The 26,303-nt window shown below is 39.9% G+C and overlaps 1 protein-coding gene across 1 annotated transcript in view; it reads right to left on the reverse strand.

Annotated features, from left to right (window-relative positions):
• Positions 1-26,303, reverse strand: part of B3GLCT (beta 3-glucosyltransferase) — a 119,831-nt gene that overhangs the window by 20,104 nt on the left and 73,424 nt on the right. Inside the window, exons 12-13 of the mRNA XM_045797008.2 lie at positions 19,649-19,748; positions 716-835 (exon numbers count right to left, since the gene is read on the reverse strand). Of these exons, the coding sequence (XP_045652964.1) occupies positions 716-835; positions 19,649-19,748 (220 nt within the window). The remainder of the gene's footprint in view (positions 1-715; positions 836-19,648; positions 19,749-26,303) is intronic.

Consider the following 26,303-nt stretch of genomic DNA (forward strand, 5'->3'; position numbering starts at 1 on the left):
GAGCCCCGAGTCAGGCTCCCAGCAGGGAGCCTGCTTCTTCCTCTCCCACTCCCCCTGCTTGTGTTCCCTCTCTCGCTGGCTGTCTCTCTCTCTGTCAAATAAATAAATAAAATCTTAAAAAAAAAAAGATTCCCCCTATATACCCCAATAGCAAAGACTACAGAAATAATAGAAAGACTAATTCTCAATTGATTTAACCATATAAATCAAATCAAAGTCTTTCCCAAGAGATTTAAGCAGTTGCTTCATTTAAAAACATTGACTTTTCACTATTATTTAAAACCTATAAATCCTACACAAATATCACTTAATTGCTTAAGTCTAAACTTCTATACTACTCTTTTCTGAAATGTGATTTATTAACATTAGATAATCTAAGTAGGATGACTTATTTTCTGAATAAAATCTATATCCAAATTTCTTTTTTCATTTAAGCAATCAAAACTAATTGGCTATCTAGAAACAATCATTCCTATAGGGACATTTCTACCAACTACCTTGACGACGATTTATATTTCTTCACAGGATAAAATATTCTTTAGCGTGGGTTCTTTTCATTTAACAAATTTAATGTTCACTTTCCTATTATAGAAACAGCTGCCATTTACAGAGCACTTAGGTATCGGGATAGTCCCACCATCACAAACCAATGCCTACATCGTGGAAACAGAAGTAAATGCTGAGAGTATGTGCAGAAAGCCGCGCTCATAGTTACCCTCCTCCTCCTGTGATGTAGCTGTAGCCGCCAGTGCCCAGGCCATAGCCGTACCGCTCTCCCAGAAACACCGGTTCGCTGGAGTCATAACAGCTAAGCAAGTGCTGGAGCCTGGAGATGCTAAAATTCCGAAGGGAACATAAGCAATAATGACTTGACTCAAAAGTGTGTTCACGGTAAATAGTTTATGATTCTCACATCCCACTGGTCATACTATATGTATAATGATATGTATATATGTGTAATTATAGTATAACACTCTACTGAAATTCAAGTGATTTACAGAAGAAATGCCTTTCTTTCACAAAAAAAGAAAAAAAAAAATCGGGGCCCCTGGGTGGCCCAGTCGGTTAAGCATCTGTCTTTGGCTTAGGTCATGATCCTGGGGTCCTGGGATCGAGTGCCGAATCAGGGTCCCTATAGGCGGGGAGCCTGCTTCTCTCTCTCTGCCCCTCCCCCTGCTTTCTCTCTCTCTCCCTCTGTCAAATAAATTTTAAAAAAGAAAAAGAAAAAATAGATGGACTGTATATTCTTGGAAACAGGAGAGAAACTAAAAACAAGGGGCTTACTCCCCAGTGTTAATAAGCCCCTGCCAGCACATGGCTGCCTAGGTTGGGTGAACAGGGTGGCAGGTTAATGAAGTAAAGGTGGCCGATGTACCATTTGGCTCACTTCTGCCAGTCCTGTGTCTCAGTCAGTGTGAACTAACTGTCACATCTTTTCAGGTGTACTTGGTGTAGGGTGCTGACATCACTGACTCCATCTCGGGCCTCCATCTTGGTCTCGCCTCTAGCACACGGGTGGCACCACTTTAGGTAATCAGGAGAGCTTCTGGTGCACAGGTGGCGCCACCTTAGATAACGACCCTGTGACGACGTCACCATGGCCCTAGCTCCATAAAAGCCAGGGATTAAGGTCTGGATCGTGGCAGAGAATTGCTGCATATCACCGTCCTGACCGACCGACCCACCCACCCACCGACCAACCGACGGTAAGTTGTCCTGAATAAAACTGTAAGCAGGGTGGAGTGGCTTGCTTGCATTTTCGGTATTAAAGTGCTCTCTCAGTCTGAAGGATATGACTGACCCTCCTCTACCTGCTAACACTTGGTGTAACGGGCAGGATGCCAAAAATCAAACAAGCCCTGGGTAACGGCGCTAGGCCGGGGGACCCCGTTGTCCGTGCGGGAACTCCCAAGCTGGCTAGCCACCACTCAGTGAGGAGAATTAACCGGGTCTTTTGAGTGTTTCAGACCAGCGTGTGAGAACGGGGATGCCCTAAAAACACCTATCTGAAATGGTGGAGAAGCGAAAGGGTTGAGGATGGGTGGCAGCTTGGGTGTTAGGACTGTGGGATACTGGAGGAGATGGTGTTATGGTAAATGGATTCAAGACGTCAAAAATGGCCTGGGCCACTGCTCAACCTGCCTTGTGACAAAGATTATATACTGCAGGTATGGGTGAGGACTGCAGGCGCTCACCTCATCTGACTGATTGGATAAACACTAGCATTAAGAAAACCTGGCTTAACAAGGAAGCTGTTCCCTTCCCTCCGTGGCACTGGCCCTCTATGGAAGAACTGGGGATGAAACGTGCCATTTACGCCCATTTTGGTAGCCCCAATGAAGAAATACTTTCCTCTTGTATGAATGTCCATATCTCATGGTCAGCCCCAGGGGCAGGATATGGGACTTTAGTATCCCTTCTTGTCCCCAGGGTTAAACGGCCCATTGCTAAAGTAGCCGCTATAGTGGCAGACTTACATGAAACCGAAAGGGAAATAGATTGAAAAACAGGGAAAAATAAAAGATACTCCCAATGATAAAATGGTGGAAAGGGGGACTATCAAGAGCTTGTAAACAATGGTAGCAAGATCTAATATTATCTGGGACCCCGAGAGAAAATACAACCCAGCTCAGTCTTCCTAAGCCTCTGGAAGGCATTGCCTAAGGGAAAGCCGTTTACTTCCTTGAAGGAAGGCTCTAAAAAGCCCGGGGTGTTGCCAAGTGCCCCTCTGCTAATGGCAGAATTTCAGGGGTGGATACCACCTACCCCCAGGGACTAGGAGGTAGGCCAGTGTTGCCCTCTCATGCATGCAATAGGGGGCAACAGGCGGCCCCAGGTGGAATTAACCATTTATTGGCCTTGCACCAACCAACAGACCATACTAGCTCTAACAGTCACTGGCTGAGTGCACGCTTATCTATGGAAACGCTTCAGAATTTGGGGGAGAGATAAAGGTGAAAAGGGTAGTAAGATAAGTACTAGGCCTTAGGGATATTAATGCCAAATGGGAGTTGTGAATTGGATGTAAGTTCATATCCAGAAGGGTTTGGCTGGGGCTTGTGGCAACAACAAAATAGGAACTCCATTAGTTATTTGTGTAAGTTCAATAAGAACATGTTCTTGTAACAGGACATTAGAAACAGTGGTTATATTACCAAGGCTGCGGCTGGAAGGTCCCATTTGAGAGAACCTACATAGATGCTGATATGGCCAGACAGCTTTAAGGAACTAAGGTTGACTTTATGGAGCCAAGGAAGCTCCTTGAAAAAAATTCAACCTGGTCCCTTGTTTACAGGACTCCTGGGAGCCTTTACCAGGTGAGTAAGGAAGGTCACTTCCTGGCAGTCTCGGGAACCACAGGATATTTTGGGGACCTCAAGAAGAGCAGAAGTAACCCAAACTAATGGTATTGCAGGCGAGTCTGATGGCAAGTATTTGGCTTGGCTTCTTGCCTCCAAAGGCTGTTAAAGGCTCAATCTGAAATTCCTTATGAGAAGTTCCAGCAAAGCAGCTTTAAAAGAACCTAAATGGCCAGTGACTATTCTTACTGCATTTATATAAATAATTAGGCCAAAAAATAATTAGGCCAAGTTTGGACTTGTTTTACAAACAACTTGATTGATTGATAGATTGCAGTGGAGGAGGGGGAGGCTAGGAAGGTGGGGGAAGAAGGAAAATCTCAAGCAGATGCCATGCTGGGCTTGGAGCCTAATGGGGCTTGATCTAATGACCCTGAGATCCTGACCTGAGTCAAAATCAAGAGCCTGATGCTTAACCAACTGAGCCACCCAGGTGCCCCACAAACCACTTAATTTGGCTACATTTGATAGAAATGAGGGTGATTTTTAGAGAGGAAAAAGTTGTTTCAGTGGTATATCTTTATGGGTGTTAGATTCTAGTTCTGATTATCTTTGAATGTTGATTGTTGACCTCCAAAACCAGGCTGGACCCCGAATTCTTCTGGTTTCCTTGTGTGTCTGGCTAATCTTCTACCTGACTGCTTGCACACTATAGGCCTGACTTTGAAAGCCCACCAGCAGGACCACCTCCTGAAATAAGAACACTGTTCACACGAACTGACCTAACCGGCCTTGTTATAAAATGTAGACTAAGATGCTAAGACTAGATGCAAGACTTCCAAAATAATGGCTCTATAAAGGATGGGGGCTCAACTTAGTACTACAGAATCTCTGCAATTGGCTGCAAGGCAGTTTCATCCCTCAACTCCTGACCTGTACGCCTCTTCAGCAGGAAGTAGTTAGACTGGTCATCGTCCCTACCCCTCAAGAATGAAGAATGCTGAAAAACCAGGAGTGGTGCTGGTTAAGCTCCTGTTGCTCTCTGTATTGCTACTGCGGCCCCGGAATGCAAGTCCCCTCCTGGTATCTGGTACTAAGGTAGATTATATGGGCCATAAAGATGTCGGGGGCGGGGGGAGGGGTGGAGTGTAGGAGTGCTGACAACATTGACTCCATCTGTGGGACTTCGTCTTGGGCTCCCCTCTGGTGCACGGGTGGCACCAGCTGAGATAACTGGTAGCGATCCTTTAGTGCATAGATGGTACTACTTAAGATAACTACCCCGTGACCTCCCCACCATGCCCCTCACTCCATAAGAGCTGGAGAAAGGGCCAGATAGAGGCCTCGAATACGGGTGGAGAATAAGAGTGTACTACAGCCTGGTTCGTCTGTCAGCCCGCCCAACCACCTGTCAGTAAGTTACCCTGAGTAAAACTCTGAACGGTATGGAGTGGCTTCCTTCCTTTTTTGGTATTAAAAGGCCTTCTCAGGGCACCTGGGTAGCTCAGTTGTTAAGCGTCTGCCTTCGGCTCAGGGCGTGATCCCGGTGTTCTGGGATCGAGCCCCGCATCAGGCTCCTCCACTGGGAGCCTGCTTCTTCCTCTCCCATTCCCCCTGCTTGTGTTCCCTCTCGCTGCCTGTCTCTCTCTCTGTCAAATAAATGAATAAAATATTTAAAAATAAATAAAAGGCCTTCTCAGTCTGGAGGATACCTTACTGACCCTCTGCCACTTCCTAACGCTCGGTATCTTAATTTTTGATGGCCCTAAATGGATTTTTTAAAAGATTCTCTTGAGAGAGCAAGCACGTGAGGGGGTGGGAGGCTGGGCGGCTGGGCGGAGGGAGAAAGAAACTTTTGCAGACTCTGCAATGAGCACGCAGAGCCCAATGTGGGGCTCAATCCCACGACCCTGAAATCTTGACCTGAGCCGAAACCAAGAGTTGGACGCTTAACCAACTGTACCACCCAGGTGCCCCCCACCCCAACAATGGAATTTTTGAGGTACAGATGAGGTCCATGTCAGGCACATGGCTGGCAGGTGGGGAAAGGGAATTTGGGCAGGGAGGCTTTCCAGGAAACCTTCCAATTATGGTGCACAACCATGCATAGGTTTCCCCCAAGTAAGCCCACATGAGTTGTCTTTTTATGTCTGTTTATACCTCTGGCACCTGTACTTCTCCGTTCTGTGTCAACAAGATGGCTTACAAAGGGCAATGAGAATATCCAGGAGCTGATCAGAGAAATGCCTGCAACTATGGCTACCCTAGGGATGAAGGAAAGGAAAGACTTCATAGGAAAATAAAAGCTAGAAAGCTTTTTAAAGGTGAGACAAAGGTTGATGTTGAGAAGGGCTAGTTTTCCTGTGTTTGAGGAACTTACACCACTTACAGATGCCTTATAAAGTCCTTCCACTGTCTGTTCTAAACTAGAGCTGGCCAGGTCACACTCCACCAAATCCCCAGTTCTCCCATGATATTAATCAGTGCTTCCTGAAAAAAGTTGTTCCACGGTCAATTTTGGATTAATTTTTTTAATCAGCTAAATAAATTTCAATGTTTCTCAAGCCTGATGAGCATTGTGCATGTCCAGGAGGTGAATATATCAAGTATTTCTCTAAATTATTAGTCACAAATTCTCACAGAGAAGTATTAACATCGAGAACACGAGTGTTCTAGAATTTCATTTTTCCCCCTTTGGGGGATAGGTAGGGTCTTAAGAAGTCAAAGTGGACAGAAGGACACCTTTCCAATCCACACTCCTGCATCTTACACAAATAGCCCAGCTAATAAGCCTAAGCTGAAAGTGAAGAAAATAAATGTAATGTATGAAAAAAAAATCCCTTAAAAATGTGGTGCTAAGAGTTAACAAGTTTGCTAATCATGTTTATATCTGCCTGGAGGTCGAGGCCTCTGACAACGTTGACAGTTTCTCAGTGGCCAGAAAACGTTATCTCTGAAACTGTTGTGTTTGGGGCACCCAAGGCAGCTAGGCAGCTAGTTTGGAATCCATCTTTAGGAAGTAAGCTGATAACTCTGCAAGCAAAGGTGAGGAAGTGTGCAGATACCTAGTAAGACACCATTTGGTTATGGAGAATATATTCTTAAAGATCTTTAAAGAAACTGTGGTCCTTGGCTGGTAAAAGTCTGTGTGTTTTGTTTTCTGTTTTGTTTTGTTTTTTTGGTTTTTTGGTTGTGTGTGTGTTTTGTTTTGTTTGTTTTTTTTTAAGGAAAGAGAAAAAAAACGCCAAAGAAAGCAAACAAACAAAAAAGACCCTCAAAGACCTCTGCGGCAAATTTACACCTACTTCTTGACCTGAGAAATAAAGTATTTCTCTTCCTCCTGCATATTTAAAAATGTCAATTCAACCCTCAACTTGTAATTTCTGAGGTTAAAATAACTGGGACTTAACATCTCCTCTGGGTTTCTTTTCCTTTTCACATCAACCCTACTCACAATATCCTTTTAAAGCGGAAGAATCATAGACTGAGTCTGATAACTATCATATGTTTCATTTTGCTAAAAACTAGAAATGTGGATAAAGCAGATGAATCTCCAATTCTGTCCACGCGGATTGGCTGTTCATCCAGGAAAGGAACTTTTATTTAACAATATGTTACCATTTCAGGCAATTTTGAGGCACAGAAATGAAGAAAAATAATATGGCAGCACTTAAGATTACATGCTATCAAAATGATAATACAGCTTAGAGTTGCATATAGATTTTTAACGGCATAATGATTTGTGTGTGTGTGTGTGGTGGACCTGTAACGTTATAAGTTTCAGGTGTACAGCTTAGTGATTTGACGAGTTTATACATGTTATGCTCAGCACAAGTACAACTCCCATCTGTCCCATTACATCGCTATTACAATATCATGCATGGTATTCTTCATGCTCTGCTCTTTATTCCATGGCTCCCTCATTCCATAACTGGAGGTCTGTATCTCCCCCACCCTTCACATATTTTGCCAAACCTCCCACTCCCCTTCTCTGGCATTCACCTGTTCTCTGTATTTATAGGTCTGATCCTGCTTTTTATTATTTTTTTTACATTCTGTTTATTAGTAGAATCAGAAGTCAGACTGAGAAAGACAAATACCTTATTTCACTTAATACCCTCCAGGTCCATCAGTGTTGTCACAAATGGCAAGATCTTTCTTTTATAGCTAAGTAATATTCCACTGGGGGTGTGTGTGTGTGTGTGTGTGTGTGTGTGTATCACATCTTCTTTGATTTGTTTCGGGGTTTGGCCATCGTGGGCATTGCTGCTATGAACATTGGGGTGCATATGGCCCTTCTTTTCACTACATCTGTATCTTTGGGGTAAATACCCAGTAGTGCTATTGCTGGGTCATAGGGTAGCTCTATTCTTAACTTCTTGAGGGACCTCCACACTGTTTTCCAAAGTGGCTGTACCAACTTGCATTCCCATCAACAGTGTAAGAGGGTTTCCCTTTCTCCACATCCTCTCCAACATTTGTTGTTTCTTGTCTTGTCAATTTTTGCCATTCTAACAGGTGTAAGGTGGTATCCCAAGGTGGTTTTGATTTGAATTTCCCCAATGGCTAATGATGTTGAACATTTTTTCATTTGTCTGTATGTCTTCATTGGGAAAGTGTTTGTTCTTCTGCCCATTTTTTTGTTTCTTGGGTGTTGAGTTTGAGAAGTTCTTTATAGATCTTGGATACCAGCCCTTTATCTGTAGTATCATTTGCAAATATCTTCTCCCATTCTGTGGGTTGCCTCTTTGTTTTGTTGACTGTTTCCTTTGCTGTGCAGAAGATTTTTATCTTGATGAAGTCCCAAAAGTTCATTTTTGCCTTTGTTTCCCTTGCCTTTGGAGACATGTCATGAAAGAATTTGCTTGGCCGATGTCAAAGAGGTTATTGCCTATGTTCTCCTCTATGATTTTGATGGATTCCTGTCTCACATCGAGGTCTTTCATCCATTTAGAGTTTATCTTTGTGTATGGTGTAAGAGAATGGTCAAGTTTCATTCTTCTCTATATAGCTGTCCAATTTTCCCAGCACCATTTATTGAAGAGACCATCTTTTTTACATTGGATGTTTTTTCCTGCTTTGTCAAAAATTAGTTGACCATAGAGTTGAGAGTCCATTTCTGGAGTCTCTATTCTGTTCCACTGATCTACATGTCTGTTTTTGTGCTAGTACCATGCTGTCTTGGTGATCACAGCTTTGTAGTATAGCTTGAAATCCGGTAATGTGATGCCCCAGCTTTGTTCTTTTTTTTACCATTTCCTTGGTGATTCGGGGTCTTTTCTGGTTCCACAAAATTTTAGGATTGTTTGTTCCAGCACTTTGAAAAATGGCATTGGTATTTTGATCGGGATGGCGGTGAAAGTATAGATTGCTCTGGGTAGCACAGACATTTTAACTATGTTTATTCCATGAGCATGGAAAGTTTTTCCATCTTTTTGTGTCTTCTTCAATGTCTTTCATCAGTGTTCTGTAGTTTCTGGCGTATAGATCCTTTACTTCTTTGGTTAGTTTTATTCTGAGATATCTTATGGTTTTTGGTGCTATTGTAAATGGAACCCCCTAATTTCTCTTTCTTTGGTCTCGTTAGTGTATAGAAATGCAACAGATTTCTGTGCATTGATTTTTGTGTCCTGCCACATTACTGAATTGCTGTATGAGTTCTAGTAATTTGGGGGTGGAGTCTTTTGGGTTTTCCACATAAGGTATGTCATCTGTGAAGAGAGAAAGTTTGACTTCTTCTTTGCCAATTTGAATACTTTTTCTTTTCTTGTCTGATTGCTGTTGCTAGGACTTCTAGTACTATGTTGAACAATAGTGGCAAGAGTGGGCATCCTTGTCGTGTTCCTGATCTTAAGGGAAAGGCTCTCAGCTTTTCCCCATTGAGAATGATATTTGCTGTGGGCTTTACATAGATGGTTTTTATGGAATTGAGGAATGTACCCTTTATCCCTACACTCTGAAGGGTTTTAATCAGAAAAGGATGCTGTATTTTGTCAAATGCTTTTTATGCATCAATTGAGAGGACCATATGATTCTTGTCTCTTATTAATGTGTTCTATCACACTGATTTTGCAAATGTTGAACAACCCTTGCATCCCAGGGATGAGTCCCACTTGGTCATGATGGATAATCCTTTTAATATACTGTTGGATCCTATTAGCTAGGATCTTATTGACAATTTTGGCATCCATATTCATCAGGGATATTGGTCTGTAATTCTCCTTTTTGATGGGGTCTTTGCCTAGTTTTGGGATCAAGGTAATGCTGGCTTCATAGAACAAGTTTGGAAGTTTTCCTTCTGTTTCTATTTTTTGAAACAGCTTCAGAATAGGTATTATTTATTCTTTGAATGTTTGGTAGAATTCCCCAGGGAATCCATCAGGCCCTGGACTCTTGTTTTCTGGGAGGTTTTTGATCACTGCTTCAATCTCGTTGCTGGATATTGGCCTATTTAAGATGTCAGTGTCTTCCTGTTTCACTCCTGGTAGTTTATAGGTTTCCAGGAAGGCATCCATTTCTTCCAGTTTGCTTAATTTATTGGCCTATAGTTGTTAATAGTTTCTAATGATTGTTTCTATTTCCTTGGTGTTAGTCCTGATCTCTCCCTTTTCATTCATAATTTTATTAATTTGGGTCCTTTCTCTTTTCTTTTGGATATGTCTGGCCAGTGGTTTATCGATCTTATTCTTTCAAAGAACCAGCTTCCAATTTTGTTGATCTGCTGTACTGTATTTCTGGTTTCTAATTCATTGATCTCTGCTCTAATCTTAATCAGTTGTCTTTTCGTGCATGGCTTAGGCCTGTTCTTTTTCATCTCCAGCTGTTTAAGGTGTGAGTATAGGGTCTGTATTTTAGATTTTCCTATTCTTTTGAGTGCAGCTTAGATGCCTATGTTTTTCCCCTTAGGACCGCCTTTGCAGAATCCCATAGGTTTTGGACTGATGTGTTTTCATTCTCATTGGTTTCCATAAATTGCTTAAGTTCTTCTTTAATTTCCTGGTATACCCAAACATTCTTAAGCAGGATGATCCTTAGCTTCCAAGTGTTTGAGTTTCTTCCAACATTTTTCTTGTGATTGAGTTCCAGTTTCAAAGCATTATGGTCTGAGAATATGCAGGGAATAACCTCCATCTTTTGGTATTGGTTGAGACCTGTTTTGTGACCCAGTATATGGTCTATTCTGGAGAAAGTTCCCTGTGTGTTTGAAAAGAATGAGTATTCTGTTTTAGGGTGGAATGTTCTCTATATATCTATGAGGTCCATCTGGTGTACTGTGTCATTCAAAGCTCTTGTTTCTTCATTGATTTTCTGCTTAGATGATCTGTCTATTGCTGAGAGTGGAGTGTTGAGGTCCCCTACTATTAACATATTAACTATATGTCTCTTTATTTTGGTTAACAGTTGGCTTATGTAGTTGGCTGCTCCCCTGTTGGGGGATAGATATTTATAATTGTTACAGCCTCTTGTTGGATATACCCTCTAAGAATTATATAGTGTCCTTCTGTATCTCTAACTACAGTCTTTAGCTTAAAATCTAATTTGTCTGATATGAGAATTGCTACCCCAGCTTTCTTTTGAGGTCCACTGGCATGGACCTCTATCCCCTTACTTTCAGTCTGGAGGCATCTTTAGGTTGAAAGTGAGTCTCTTGTAGACAACATATGGATGGGTCATGTCTTTTTATCCAGTCTGTAACCCTGTGGCGTTTTATGGGAGCATTTAGGCCATTCACATTGAGAGTGATTACTGAGAGATATGATTTTAATGTTGTCATGTTGCCTGTGAAGTCCTTGTTTCTATAGATTGTCTCTGTAAATTTGATCTGTATCACTCTTGGGGTCTTTTTACTTTTATAGAACCCCCCCCCTTAATATTTCTTGTAGGGCTGGCTTGGTGGTCACATATTCTTTCAGTTTCTGCCAGTTTTGGAAGCTCCTTGTCTCTCCATCCATTCTGAATGACAGCCTTGCTGATACAGTATCCTTGGCTGTATGTTCTTCTCATTTAATACTCTGAATATGTCTTGCCAGCCCTTTCTGGCTTGCCAGGTCTCTGTGGACAAGTTTGATGTTATTCTGATGGTCTTCCCTCTGTATGTAAGAAATCTCTTCCCCCTTGCCGCTTTCAAGTTTGTTTCCTTGGACCTAAGATTTGCGAGTTGTACTATTACATGTTGTGGTGTTGGTCTGTTCTCATTGATTTTTGGGAGGGGTCCTCTCTGTCTCTTGGACACGAATGCTTGTTTCCTTCCCCAAATTACAGAAGTTCTCAGCTACAATTTGCTCAAATATCTCTTCTAGACCTCTCTCTTTCTCCACCACCTCAGGGATCCCAATAATTCTGGCATTGGAAAGTTTCATTAATATTCCTCAGCTTATTTTCTTGAAATTGGATTTTTTTCCCCTGCTACCTCTTTTTCCTCCTTTTCTATCATCTCATCCTCTAACACTAATTCATTCTTCTGCCTCGTTTACCCTGGCAGTCAGAGCATCCAGTTTAGACTGCATTTCATTCATAGCATTTTTAAGTTCTGCCAGATTAGTTCTAATTTCAGCCCTTAGGGATTCTGTATTTTCATTAATATTTTTTTCAAGTCTATATATCATCTTGATAATTGTTACTCTGAAATCCATTTCTGACATCTTCATTATATCCATATCTGTTAGTTCTGTGGCAGAGGCCACAACCTCTGTTTCTTTCCTTTGTTGTGTGATCCTCCTCTTTGTCATTCTGATAAGGTGTGGTTGTGGGGATGTACAGAGTCCAAATTATTGATCAGGACCCAAGCAAGATGCACCTGTTTTATAGGGACCTTAGGGATGTGGGCTTCTTGTTCTTTCAGCCTGCCTTCTGGGGGAGAGTCCTGCTACGCTGATACTCAGGGAACCCTGTTTGGGTAGGGTTGCCCTGCCCCCTTGGGGGGGGGGATGGGCACAGTGAGAACCGGTTTTTTTCAGGCTTTTGTTCTCCGGTGGATTTCCCTGGCGGCTTTCTGGGTCTCTTCTGAGAGAGCAGCAGTGACCATATCTAAACCTCTGTCTCAGAACAGAGAGATCTCAGTCTGCTCTTCACTGAGCTCTCCAGGCCACACTGACTCCATTTCTGTCAGTGCTGCTAAAAACCGGCAGCATCCTGGTTTGTGCACCCCACAGCTGCTCTCCCAGCCCTTGCTCCCAGGGCTGGCATGTCTCTCCCCTTTGTGCTTCTAACACCGCCAGCTGCCCCCAGTTCGCACATGCGCCCCCGAGTTCCAGGTTTCAGTCTGGTGCGGTGTCCTATAGACCTTTCCCCACCGCTGCTGGTCTAGGAGTCTGGCCCACTCCCCAGCATGGCTTTTGCCTTCCCAGAGCAAGAGCACAGAGGCTTCCACCCCCTTCCATTTATCTTCAGATATCTGCCCTCAGACTCTCAGCTCCCCACTTCATACCTGAGACCAACCACCAGAGATGTTCTGTTTATAGAGATCCAGATATATCTTCTTATATCTCAGGCTGATTTTGTGGGTGTTCAGAATGGTCTGGTAGATATCCAGCTCGATTCAGGGGATCGGTTGAAATAGGGTCCCCTGCTCCTCTGCCATCTTTCCCTGCCTCCTATATACCACATCTTTATCCGTTTATCTGTCAATGGACACTTGGGTTGATTCTTTGTCTTGGCCATTGTAAATAATGCTGAAATAAACATAGGAATGCATGTATCTTTTCAAATTAGTGTTTTCCTTTTCCCTACGTAATTACTGAATAATGGGATTATTGGATCATATGGTATTTGTATTTTTGACTTTTTGAGGAACCTCCATACTGTTTTCCACAGTGGCTACACCAGTTTGCATTAGCACTAGGAGTGCAAGAGGGATCCTTTTTCTCTACATCCTTGACAACACTTGTTGTTTCTTGCATTTGATTTTTGCCATTCTGACAGGTGTGACATGATAGTTCATTATAGTTTTGATTTTGCACTTCCCTCAAAATTATTGATATTGAGCATATTTTCATGTGCCTGTTGGCCATCTGTATGTCATCTTTGGAGAAATGTCTATGCCGGTGCTCTGCCCATTTTTTAATCGGATTGTTTTGGTGTTGTGGGACTTCTTTATATATTTTGGATATTAACCCCTTATTGGATATATCATTTGCAAATATCTTTTCCCATTCAGTAGGTTGTCTTTTGCTTTGTTGATGGTTTTCTTAGCTGTGCAAAAACCTTTCATTCTGTTGTAGTCCCAATGGTTTATTTCTGCTTTTGTTTTTCTTAGGAGATATACCTAGAAAAATGTTGCTATGGCCAATGTCAGAAATTAGTGCTTAAGCTCTCTCCTCAGATTTTTATGGTTTCAGGTTCATATTTAGGTCTCTAATCCATTTTGAGTTCATTTTTGTGTATGGTGTTACAAAATAGTCCACTTTCCTTGTTTTACATGCTGCTGTCCAGTTTTCCCAGCACCTTTGTTGAAAAGACTGCCTTTTTCCCACTGTATATTCTTGCCTCCTTTTTCATAGACTGACCATGCTAATGTGGGCTTATTTCTGGTGTCTCTGTCATGTTCCACTGATTTATGCATATGTCTTTATGCCAATACCATATGGTTTTGATTACTACAGCTTTGGAGTATATCTTGAAATCTGGGATTGTGATACCTCCATGTTTGTCCATTCTTATCAGCAATGCTTTGGCTATCCGGGGTCTTCTGTGGTTCTGTACAAATTGTAGAATTCTAACTTTAAGAAAAATGCTGTTGATATTTTGATAGGGATTGCATTGAATCTGTAGACTGCTTTGGGTAATAGGACATTTTGACAATATTCTTCCAATCCATGAGGATGGAATATCTTTCCATTTGTTTGTGTCACTTTCAATTTCTTTCATCAGTGTTTTATAGTTTTAAGAGTACAAGTCTTTCACCTTTTTGGTTAGGTTCATTCTTAGGTATTTTATTCTTTTTGGTGTAATTGCAAATGGTGTGTTCTTCCTCTATCTGTGATTTTGTTAGTGTATAGAAACACTGATTTCTAGACATTACTTTTGAATCTTGCAACTTTAGTGAATTCATTTATTACTTCTAGTAGTTTTTTGGTGGAATCTTTAAGGTTTTCTGTGAATATCATGTCATCTAAAAGAGTGACAGTTGAACTTCTTTACCAATGTGGATGCCTCTTATTTCTTGTCTGACTGCTATGGCTAGCACTTCTAGTACTATGTTGAATAAAAGTAGTGAGAGTGGACATTCTTGTCCTGTTTCTGATCTTAGGGGAAAAGCTCTCAATTTTTCACCACTGAGGATTATCTTAGCTGTGGGCTTCACATATGGCCTTTATTATGTTTGGGTTTAGGAGGAACATCCCTCTTTCATTGAGAGTTTTTATCATGAATGGAATCTTGTCAAATGTTTTTTATACATCTATTGAGATGGTTATATGATTTTTATCTTTCACTTTGTTAGAATGCTGATTTTTTAAAAAACCCAGATGAAATTCTACTCTAATCTACTATGGCTTTTATTTGTTAACATTTTATTTGGAATAATTTCAAGATTATAAAAAAAATTCCAAGAGTAGTACAATGGAAAGTACTCTCCTATATCCTTTACCCATATTCACTAGTTAACTTTCCCTTATTTGCTTTACCATTCTCTCTCAATCTTTCCCTCTATATATTCATGGATTTGTGTATATATACATGTATGTGTGTACATGTGCACACGTATGCATATGCGTGTGTGCATGTGTGTATATACATATATTTTTCTTAAACATTTGGGAGTAAGGTATCTTCTAAGAACAGGAAAAGTTAAGAATTTCAAAAACTTTAATACAGTAATTGTCTTAAAAAGTTAAATATACACCTACATGTTCCAGCCATTCTACTCATAGGTATTTAGCCAAGATAAAAAAACATATGTATACAAAGATATGTACACAAAGGTTCATAGCAGCCTTAATTAGGATTCCAAAACTGAAAACAAATGATTATATTTAAGCTACCACTTATTCCATATTCCAATTTTATCAATTGACCCAATGTCCATTACAGCACATCTTACCCCTAGTACAGGATGCAGCCCAGGATCCCTTATTACGTTTATTTATCATATCACTTTATTCTCTCTTAATCTGCAATAGTTATTCAGCTTCTCTTTGTCTTTCATGACACTGGTATTTTTTAGTAATAAAAGCACCTCCCCTATTTTTAATGGAATGATCCTTGTGTTGGGTTTTTCTGGTGTTTCCTCATGATAAAGTGTAATGCTGTGTCTGACACACGATGTCCTTCTGATCTTCACTGGTGATACCTATTCTGACCACCCAGTCAAGTTGTCTGGTTTCTCCACTGGACAGTTACTATTTTTCCATTGCTATTTTTTTAATTTCAGTGTAATTAATGTACAGTGTTATATTAGTTTCAGGTAACCTAGAAGAAATGGATAAATTCCTAGAAACATACCACCTCTCAGAACTGAATCAGGAAGAAACAGAAAATCTGAGCAGACTGATTAACAGCAAGGAAATTGAATCCCAACAAACAAAAGTCTAGAACCAGACGGCTTCACAGATGAATTCTACCAAACATTTAAAGAAGACTTAATACCTCTTCTTCTCAAACTATTTCAAAAAATAGAAAAGGAAGCAAAGCTTTTCTTCCAACACCATTCTATGAGGTCAGCATTACCCTGATACCAAAACCAAATAAAGACACTACATAAAAGGAGAACTACAGGTCAATATCCCTGGTGAGCATACCTATTTTCTACTTCTTATAAGCATGAACTCACTGATTCCTAATTTTAATGGTTCACAATTCATTGTTGTCCTTAATTATATGATGCTTGTCTAAGATGTGGCCAGTGGGAAACCATTTTTCCTTTAGTGTGGTTATGTTTTCATTTGAAACAGTTGAGTTCACTTGTCTTTTTTTTTCTCTATCTTTATTGACTTTTCTCCTGTCCTTATTGATCTTCAAATATGTAAAATATGAGCATGCTTCCCTAACTCAACTAAATTAAAAGATAAATTCAGAAGTATCACACCCTCCCCTACTCCATCTATCCTCTTCTCCCACCCAACCCTTTTAGAAACAAACTTCATGGTTTACTGGTTCATCTGTCCCTCACTTCTTTTTGTAAAGATAAGGAAACATGGGTATACTTTTCCTTTTCATTCTTTCACAGAGACTAGCATACTAAATACATTGTGCACTTTGATTTCCAGGAGAATAATATTAAATTAGAAATGAATTCAGTACCAATTTTTCAAGGAAACACAATTTTAATTAATTTGATCTTTTTCTCTACATCATTTCTGCATGTATCTTCATTATTTCCTTCCTTGTGCTTTTTTGGGTTGGCTTTGTGATTTTTTTTTTTCCCCAGCTTTTAGAGTTGGGAATTGAATTTTTTTTATTCTCATTGGTTTGCCAAATCTTTATCCATCCCTTTATTTTTAGGCTTTTTAAAGAACTATGTTTATGTATGTCTCTTACATAAAAGTACCAAGTTGGGGTTTGCTTTATGAGCCAATTTGAAAAGTTCTTTGGTGAGTTAAACCCATTCAAATCTAGTGACACAACTGATAATATTTGGTTTCAACATTGAAATTACTTTGGATTGGAAAAGTTTTTCCCATTATCTTGTATTTAACTTTTTATGCCTTATTATGTTTTATTAGATCTGTCAGTTTTACATGGTATCCTTTGAATCCCATCTACTAGCTATACAGTAAGCCATGATCTTATTCTACTTTCCCTTTCTATTTTTTTAAAGTTGCAAGTTTCTGCTTTGTAAAACATATTACATTTAATACTATTCCCCTACCCACATCCCCAATCATATTTTAGTTTTACAGTTAAATATGAAATGTCCACCATCAGTCCTCTTGCCCAAATTTCATCTTTCATTTGCATGAACTTCTCTAATATATTCCCCAGGAAGGATGCATGTACATAATGCTTCCTTAGTTCATGGACATTAATTTCCTATAGTTGATACTTGAGAATCTTAGCTGCGTGTAAAATTTGTGATTCACAGTTTTTTTAGTTGAACATGTTCCTTTACTGTTTCCATACGTACGTTATTCTGAGAAGTCTGACACCAGTCTTACTTTCTTGCTCTATAGATTATTTCATCATTTTGTCTCAAGACTCAGAGGAAGTTATCAATAGTAGTTTTACCCAGCTATGTGAAGAAGCTCAGGATCCTGAGTCAATTTTCCATGGCACCTACTATGTAGGCCCTTTCAATATATACATTAAGATCCTTGTTTATTTCTGGTAATTTAAATGTTATTTCTGTTCTTTTGATTTTTTTTTTTCGTCAATCAGGAACTCCAATTATACATGTGTTGGAGACTTCATTGCCTCTTCATTTTAACCACTTTTTTCTAAACTTTTTAACTACTTGACCCCATTTTCTGGATTACTTTCCTAATTTTCATCCATGTCCCTTATTAAATTTTCATTTGAATTTGTTCACTTTGGGGTGTTTTAGTCATAACTGCAGATATGAATTTGCCTTTTTCTTTCTTTCTTGAGTCTAAAATTCTTTCACTTTTTCCCTTTCTTGGCCACTTTCTTTTTTCAGTTTTTGAATTTTTTATTTTATTTTTTTTTTTTTTATAAGTAGGCTCTATGCCCAGCATGGAGTCCAAAGTGGGGCTTGAACTCCTGACCCTGAGATCAAGAGTTGGATGCTTAACCAACTTAGCTGTGCAGGTACCCCTCAGTTTTTGAATTTCTGACCTGACTCTAAATCTTGCAATTATTCAGCCTCATGACTTAGGAGAAATCAAAGTTCATGTGATCAGAGTTCATGTGTCAGAGTCTTGCAAGGAAAAGGTGACAAGCTCAAAGTAAAAAACACATTTAAGACCTCATTGGGCAATTAGATATTATTGCTGGTAAATATGAAGAAAATGTGGCAAAACTTTTCATGTAGAGTATACTGAAGATTGATGACACACGTGAAGTGGTTACAGATATAAATAATGCTATATAAGATGTCCTTGAAAAAGACCCCATTCTGCTTGGATGCTCACAGCTGTCTAGGTTTCACCAATCTGGAATCAGTGTCTGAATCAGCTGGTTTATAGTTTTCATCAAATTTGGAAAATACTTATTTAAATATTGGTCAGGTGCCCTTTTTGGGGACTCCAAATTGCATATATACAAAGCCACCTGAGATTGTCCCACAGCTCGGGGATGTCCTGTTCACTGATTTTAAATTATTTATCTTTGTGTTTCCTTTGGATAGTTACTATTGCAATATCCTCAGGTTCACTTATAATCTTCTGAAATATCTAATTTGATGTTAATCTCATCCAATGGATTTTTCACCTCAGACAATGTAGTTTTCATCTCTAGAAGTTGTTTTGTTATACCTTTCATGTTCCTTTTTGAATAAAAGGAAGAGTTATTAAGCTATAACTAACAGAACGCGTAGTTACAATAACTAGTTAACACTGTGTCATTTCTAGGGTAATTTCAATCACCTGACTTTTCTCCTTATGGGTGTGTTTTCCTGCTGCTTTGCATGTCTGGTAACTTTTGACTGAATGCCAAACAATATGAATCTCTGTTGGGTTATGGATATTTTGGTATTTCTAGAAATCTTCCTGAGCTTTGTTCTTGGATGCAGACTAGTTACATGGAAACAATTTGCTCTTTGGGGGTCTTTTAAGATCTCTTAGGCAGGACTGGAGCAGTACTTAATCCAGCCTTACCTGTTTCCCTGCTATTAAAGCAAGACACTTCTATATACTTTACCCAATACCCTATGAATCCAGGGTTTCCCTCTCTGGCTGGTGGGAACAGGTACTATACTCAGCCCTGTGTGTTGACCACCATCCCCTCTCATTTTGGCTGGTTCTCTCTCTAGCCTTCAGTAGTTTCCTCACACAACATGTATACTGATCAATACTTGAGGGGAGCCCCCACAAATCTCTGGTGTTCTTCTATGCAGCTCTCCCTCTACAGTGCTCTGTCCTGCAAACTAATGGCCTCAGTCATCCCAAGCTCTCAGCATCATCTCTTCAACTCAACTCAAGGGTTGGCCAGGTTCCACCTAGGTTCCCCTCCCTCAGCTGCTATTTACATTTCTTAAGGCAGTTACCTGGGGCTGTCATACAACTCACCTTCTATGTTTCATATGTCTCAGGGGTTATTGTCCTTTGTTGCCTAATGTTCAGTGTTTTAACCCTCATTTCATATATTTTGTCCTTTTGGGGGAGTTGTTTCAGATGTGAGGGTAAATCTAATCCCTGTTATTCCATCTTGGCCAGAAGCAAAAATACCCATCATAGCTTCTGAATATGAATATATGTAGAATTTAAAGCCATCCTAGAATGAGAAGGACTCCTTACCTTATTAATGTATCGTCATCCACAATGACCAACCATGCTATTTTGTCATGGCTGTGATTCAGAAATTTTTCCAAAATGGCAAATGTCTTTCCACAATGACCTACAAAAGGCAAGAAGAAAACTTAGTGTAATATTTTCTTTAAAATACACATAATTCATTTGGGGGGGGCTGGGTGGTGCAGTGGTTAAGCATCCAACTCTTGGTTTCAGGTCATGATGTCAGGATCATGAGTTGGAGCCCCACATGGGGCTCTGAGCTCAGCAGGGAGTCTGAGTTTCTCTCTCTCTCTCCCTCTGCCCCTCTCCCCTGTATTCTCCCTTTCTCTAAATATTTTTTAAAAAATTAAAATAAAAATACATAATTCATTTTAAAACATTAGTTTTAATGTTTTAAAACTTAAATCCTGACATGTACACAAATAGAATTTAAAAATTAGCCTTTTCTAATTTTCACAGACATAGGTGAAGCAGAGGGAACTTCAAAGATCAGGAAGTCTAAGCCATTTATTTCACACATGGGGAAATGGGAGACCCAGAGGGAGGAGGTCACTTAGCTAATCTGAGGCAGAGCTAGGACTAGTATCTTTGTTCCAAAGTTGTAAGCTTCATAGAAACTATAGAAGCTTGGCACCTTTCCTTAGATATATTCTGAAGCATTACAACTATAGGGAAACAATGGTACAAAAGTAGGAATATAATACGTCCATTCATTTACTATGTAAATTTTTGCTATTAAGTTTCCAATATGCCAGATACTGTGGCAGGTTCTGCTCTAAAAGCATAGTATGGACTAAGAGTTACAGCTCTTCAGATGCCAACAGATAAAGGTCCGTACTTAAATGGAAAATGCTGGGGCCCAAGATAAGAATAAAATGCTTGGGAAGAAAACTATCAATAACAATATACCCCAGATTTCAACAAAATATTCAGTGACACAATAGAGAACAAGCTAATATTAACTAATATTAAACCACTCAATTTAACCTTTATTTTCATTTTTCTTGATCTCTTTATGTATTTTTAACCATTATTTGAAAGCCATCTCAAACTCCTGTTGGAACAAGGTAGAATATAAATAGCAATAAACACAAATTAAGAAATCAATTAGGCTATGGACTCTGGGAAACAAACTGAGGGCTTCAGAGGGGAGGGGGTGGGGGAATGGGATAGACCGGTGATGGGTAGTAAGGAGGGCACGTATTGCATGGTGCATTGGGTGCTATACGCAACTAATGAATCATTGAACTTTACATCAAAAACCAGCGATGTACTGTATGGTGACTAACAAAATAAAAAATTATTTTAAAAAATCAATTAGGAATACATGAATAAATGATTATTAAAGGCAACTTAAATTGAAATCTAAAAAACAAGCTTAACCAAAAACACCTCAATCTAAAATCATTTTTCCAGAGCCCGGGGAAGATGGCAGAAGAGTAGGGGACCCTAGTTTCATCTTGTCCCCGGAATTCAGCTAGATAGCTATCAAATCATTCTGAACACCTGTGAACTAAACCAGCGATCTAAGAAAAGAATTGCTGCAATTCTACAAATAGAAAAGCGACTTTTTTTTTTTTTTTTTGCAAGGTAGGAAGTGCGGAGAAATTAATCCGACGCGATATATCGGAAGATAAACCCTGGGGGGAAGGAGCCTACATAAGCCAGCTACCAGAAAGTGATATAGCAGTGGGGCGCAAAATCGGAACTTATAGAAATCTGTTCCCACGGGGGACGTCTCTGCCTGAAAGGTGCTCAGGTGGTGAAGTGGGGTGGAATACCAGTGGGACAGCAGGGTCTCAGGATCCCTGGGGTCACAGAATTGGGGTGCCTGAGTGCGGCAGAGCTCCCAAGCATTAGAGCAGGGAAGCCAGATGCAATCGGCAAGCTCAGGAGTGGGCTTTCAGCTACTTGTTGCCATAAACCACAAACGGCTGCATGATTGGGCAACCGCTGTCTGAGCAGGGGTCCAGCAAGCAGCAAAACCACTACAAGAATCCCCTCTCTGCCCCAGAAGGAGCCGCTCATGTGTGCGCTGCAGGAGTCTGTAAAGTTTGGAGACTCAACAGGGTCGTGTGCCTAAGATAAAAATGCTCAGTCACAGGCTGGGTGAACAGAGTGTGGGCAGAAGCCAGGGAGACGAGAGTGACTGACTGCTCTCTGTGAGGGCTCACTAAAGCATGTGGGGTGCTAATCGTCTGCTCCGGGGCTGGGGAGCTGGGCGAGGCCATTTTCAGCCTCTAAACCTGCACAGAAAGCCTTCAGGGAACTAAAGCCAGATAGAGCAACCGGAAGCAGCTTACACTGGGCCTGGCTCCTTGGCAAAGGTGGTGCAACTCTGCCCAAAGACACCAGAGAATCAGTGCTGCAGGCCCCTCCCCCAGACGAGCAGGGGCACATCAGGCGAATACCAAGTTTACAGAGCACACAGAACTGCAAAGCTCCAGCGCTAGGGAAAATAGCATATAGAATTTGAGGGGTTTTGTTTCATTAGGCTTTCAGTTTAAAATTTTCTTTTTTCCCTTTTCAACTAGTTTCTTATTTTATCAACTCTTTTAAGTCTTTTAATTTTCATTTTTACATTTATATTTTACATATCTATACATATTGTTCATTTCTGGCTTCCTTTCATTGTATTTGATTTTATTTTTGTATATATATGTTTTTCTTTACAATTTTGGATCTAACAGACCCAAATATACCCAGGACCTAGTGTATTACTCTGGTGGGTCCACCTGTTTGATTATATTCTTTTTTTTTTTCCTTTTTTGGCTTCTGATCTAGTCTGATTTGTTTAGTACACATTTTGCTGGGGTCATGGCTTATATTTTTGTATTTTGTTCTCTTGTTCATCTATTCTTCTCTGGACAAAATGACAAGATGGAAAAATTCATCCCAGAAAAGAGAACAAGAGGCACTACTAACTGCCAGACACTTAATCAGTATGGATATAAGTAAGATGTCAGAGCTAGAATTCAGAATAACAATTATAAAGATACATCCAGATTGAAAGTGAGGGGGTTGAGAACAATTTATCATGCTAATGGACATCAAAAGAAAGCTGGAGTAGCAATCCTATATTGATTTTGAACAGTTCTGTTTTCATTTTCATTTGTTTCCATGAATTTTTAAAATTCTTCTTTAATTTCCTGGTTGACCCATTCATTCTTTAATAGGATGCTCTTTACCCTCCATGTATTCGTTTTCCTTCTAAATTTCCTCTAGTGATTGAGTTCAAGTTTTAAAGCATTGTGGTCTGAAAATATGCAGGGAATAATTCCAGTCATTTGGTACTGGTTGAGACCTGATTTGTGACTCAGTATGTGATCTATTCGAATGTTCCATAGCACTCAAGAAGAAGGTGTGTTCTGTTGCTTTTAAACCAAAGACTACAGTTAAACAACAAAAGGATCTAACAATTGTAAATATTTATGCCCCTAACTTGGGAGCAATTATATAAACCAATTAAGAACAAAATTAAAGAAACACTTGATAATACAGTAATAGTAAGGGACTTTAACACCCCACTCACACAATGGACAGATCCTCTACGCAGAAGATCAACAAGGAAACAAGGCACACTGGACCAGCTGGACTTTACAGATAGATATATACAGAGCATTCCATCCTAAAGCAACAGAACACACCTTCTTCTTGAGTGCTATGGAACATTCGAATAGATCACATACTGAGTCACAAATCAGGTCTCAACCAGTACCAAATGACTGGAATTATTCCCTGCATATTTTCAGACCACAATGCTTTAAAACTTGAACTCAATCACTAGAGGAAATTTAGAAGGAAAACGAATACATGGAGGGTAAAGAGCATCCTATTAAAGAATGAATGGGTCAACCAGGAAATTAAAGAAGAATTTTAAAAATTCATGGAAACAAATGAAAATGAAAACAGAACTGTTCAAAATCTTTGGGATGCAGCAAAGGCCGCCCTAAGAGGGAAGTATATAACAATACAAGCCTTTCTCAAGGAACAAGAAAGGTCTCAAATACACAACCTAACCTCATACCTAAAGGAGCTGGAGAAAGAAAAAAAGTAAAGCCTAAACCAAGCCAGAGAAGAGAATAAAGATTAGAACAGATATCAATGAAATAGAAACCAAAAGAATAGTAGAACAGATCAGTAAAACTAGAAGCTGGTTCTTTGAAAGAATAAGATAGAGAAACCCCTTGCCAGACTTATCAAAAAGAAAAAAGACCCAAATTAATAAAATCATGAATGAGGAGGGATCATGACCAACACCAAGGAAACACAATTATAAGAACATATTATGGGGGGTGCCTGTGTGGCTCAGTCATTGAGCCTCTGCCTTCGGCTCAGGGTGTGATCCCAGAATCCTGGGATCGAGCCCCACATTGGGCTTCTCTGCTGGGAGCCTGCTTCTTCCTCTCCCACTGCCCTTGCTTGTGTTCCCTCTCTTGCTGGCTGTCTCTCTGTCAGATAAATAAATAAAATCTTTAAAAAAAAAAAAACATACGAGCAACTATATGCCAACAAATTAAGCAATCTGGAAGAAATGGATGCATTCCTAGAAACATATAAACTACCAAAACTGAAACAGAAGGAAATAGAAAACCTGAACAGACCCATAACCAGCAAGGAAATTGAAGTCGTAATCACAAATCTCCCAACAAACAAGAGTCCAGGGGAATTCTACCAAACGTTTAAAGAAGAATTAATACCTTTTCTTCTGAAGCTGTTTCAAAAAACAGAAATAGAAGGAAAACTTCCAAACTCATTCTATGAGGCCAGCATTACCTTGATCCCAAAACCAGACAAAGACCCCACCAAAAAGAATTATAGACCAATATCCCTGATGAATAAGGGTGCCAAAATTCTCACCAAGATACTAGCCAATAGGATCCAACGGTATATTAAAAGGATTATTCACCACGACCAAGTGGGATTTATTCCGGGGGAACAAGGGTGGTTCAACATCTGCAAATCAATCAATGTGATACACTACATTAATAAAAGACAAGAACCGTATGATCCTCTCAACAGATGCAGAAAAAGCATTTGACAAAAATACAGCATCCGTTCTTGATTAAAACTCTCCACAGTGTTGGGATAGAGGAACGTACCTCAATATCATGAAAGCCATATGTGAAAAGCCCACAGCTAATATCATTCTCAACAGGGAAAAACTGAGAGCATTTCCCCTACGGCCAGGAACACGACAGGGATGCCCACTCTCACCACTGTTGTTCAACGTAGTACTAGAAGTCCTAGCCTCAGCAATCAGACAAAAAAGAAAAGGCATCTGAATGGGCAAAGAAGAAGTCAAACTCTCACTCCTTGCAGATGACATGATACTCTTTATGTGGAAAACCCAAAAGACTCCAGCCCAAAATTGCTAGAACTCATACAGGAATTCAGCAATGTGGCAGGATATAAATCAACGCACAGAAATCAGTGCATGTCTATACACTAAAAAATGAGAAAGAAAGGGAAATTAAGGAATTGATCCCACTTAAAATTGCACCAAGATACCTAGGAATAAACCTAACCAAAGAAGCAAAGGATCTGTATTCTATAAACTATAGAACATTCATAAAAGAAATTGAGGACGACACAAAGAAATGGAAAAACGTTCCACGTTCATGGATTGGAAGGACAAATATTGCTAAAATGTCTATGCTTCCCAGGGCAATTTTTAGTTCCAATGCCATCCCAATCAAAATACCAATGGCATTTTTCAAAGAGCTGGAACAAAAAATCCTAAAATTTGTATGGAACCATAAAAGACCCCGAAGCCAAAGGAAAGTTGAAAAAGAAAACCAAAGCTGGTGGCATCACAATTCCAAACTTCAAGCTCTATTACAAAGCTATAATCATTAAGACAATATGGTACTAGCACAAAAACAGACACCTAGATCAATGGAACAGAATAGAGAACCCAGAAATGGATTCTCAACTTTATGGTCAACTAATCTTCAACAAAGCAGGAAAAAATATCTAACAGAAAAAAGACGGTCTCTTCAAAAATTGATGATTGCAAAAGTGGACAGCAAGATGCAGAAGAATGAAACTGGGCCATTTTCCTACACCATACACAAAAATAAACTCAAAATGGATGAAAGACCTAAACGTGAGACAGAAATCCATCAAAATCTTAGACGGGAATACAGGCAGCAATCTCTTTGACCTCGGCCACAGCAACTTCTGACTAGACACGTCTCCAAAGGCAAGGGAAACAAAGGCAAAATGAACTATTGGGACTTCATCAAGATAAAAAGCACAGCAAAGGAAACAGTCAACAAAACCAAAAGACAACCGACAGAATGGGAGAAGATATTTGCAAATGACCTGGTAAAGGGTTAGGATCCAAAATCTATAAAGAAATTATCAAACTCAACATCCAAAGAACAAATAATCCAGTCAAGAAATGGGCAGAAGACACGAACAGACATTTCTCCAAAGAACATACAAAGGGCCAACAGAATGATGAAAAAATTCTCAACATCACTCGGCCTCAGGGAAATACAAATCAAAACCACAGTAAGATACCACCTCATACCAGTCAGAATGGCTAAAATTAACAAGTCTGGAAACAACAAATGTTGGTGAGGATGTAGAGAAAGGGGAACCCTCTTACACTGTTGGTGGGAATGCAAGCTGGTATAGCCATTCCGGAAAA

This window comes from Ursus americanus, chromosome 10, assembly GCF_024610735.1.
Source record: "Ursus americanus isolate L20-20 chromosome 10, mUrsAme1.1.p, whole genome shotgun sequence".
Taxonomy (NCBI): Eukaryota; Metazoa; Chordata; class Mammalia; order Carnivora; family Ursidae; genus Ursus; species Ursus americanus.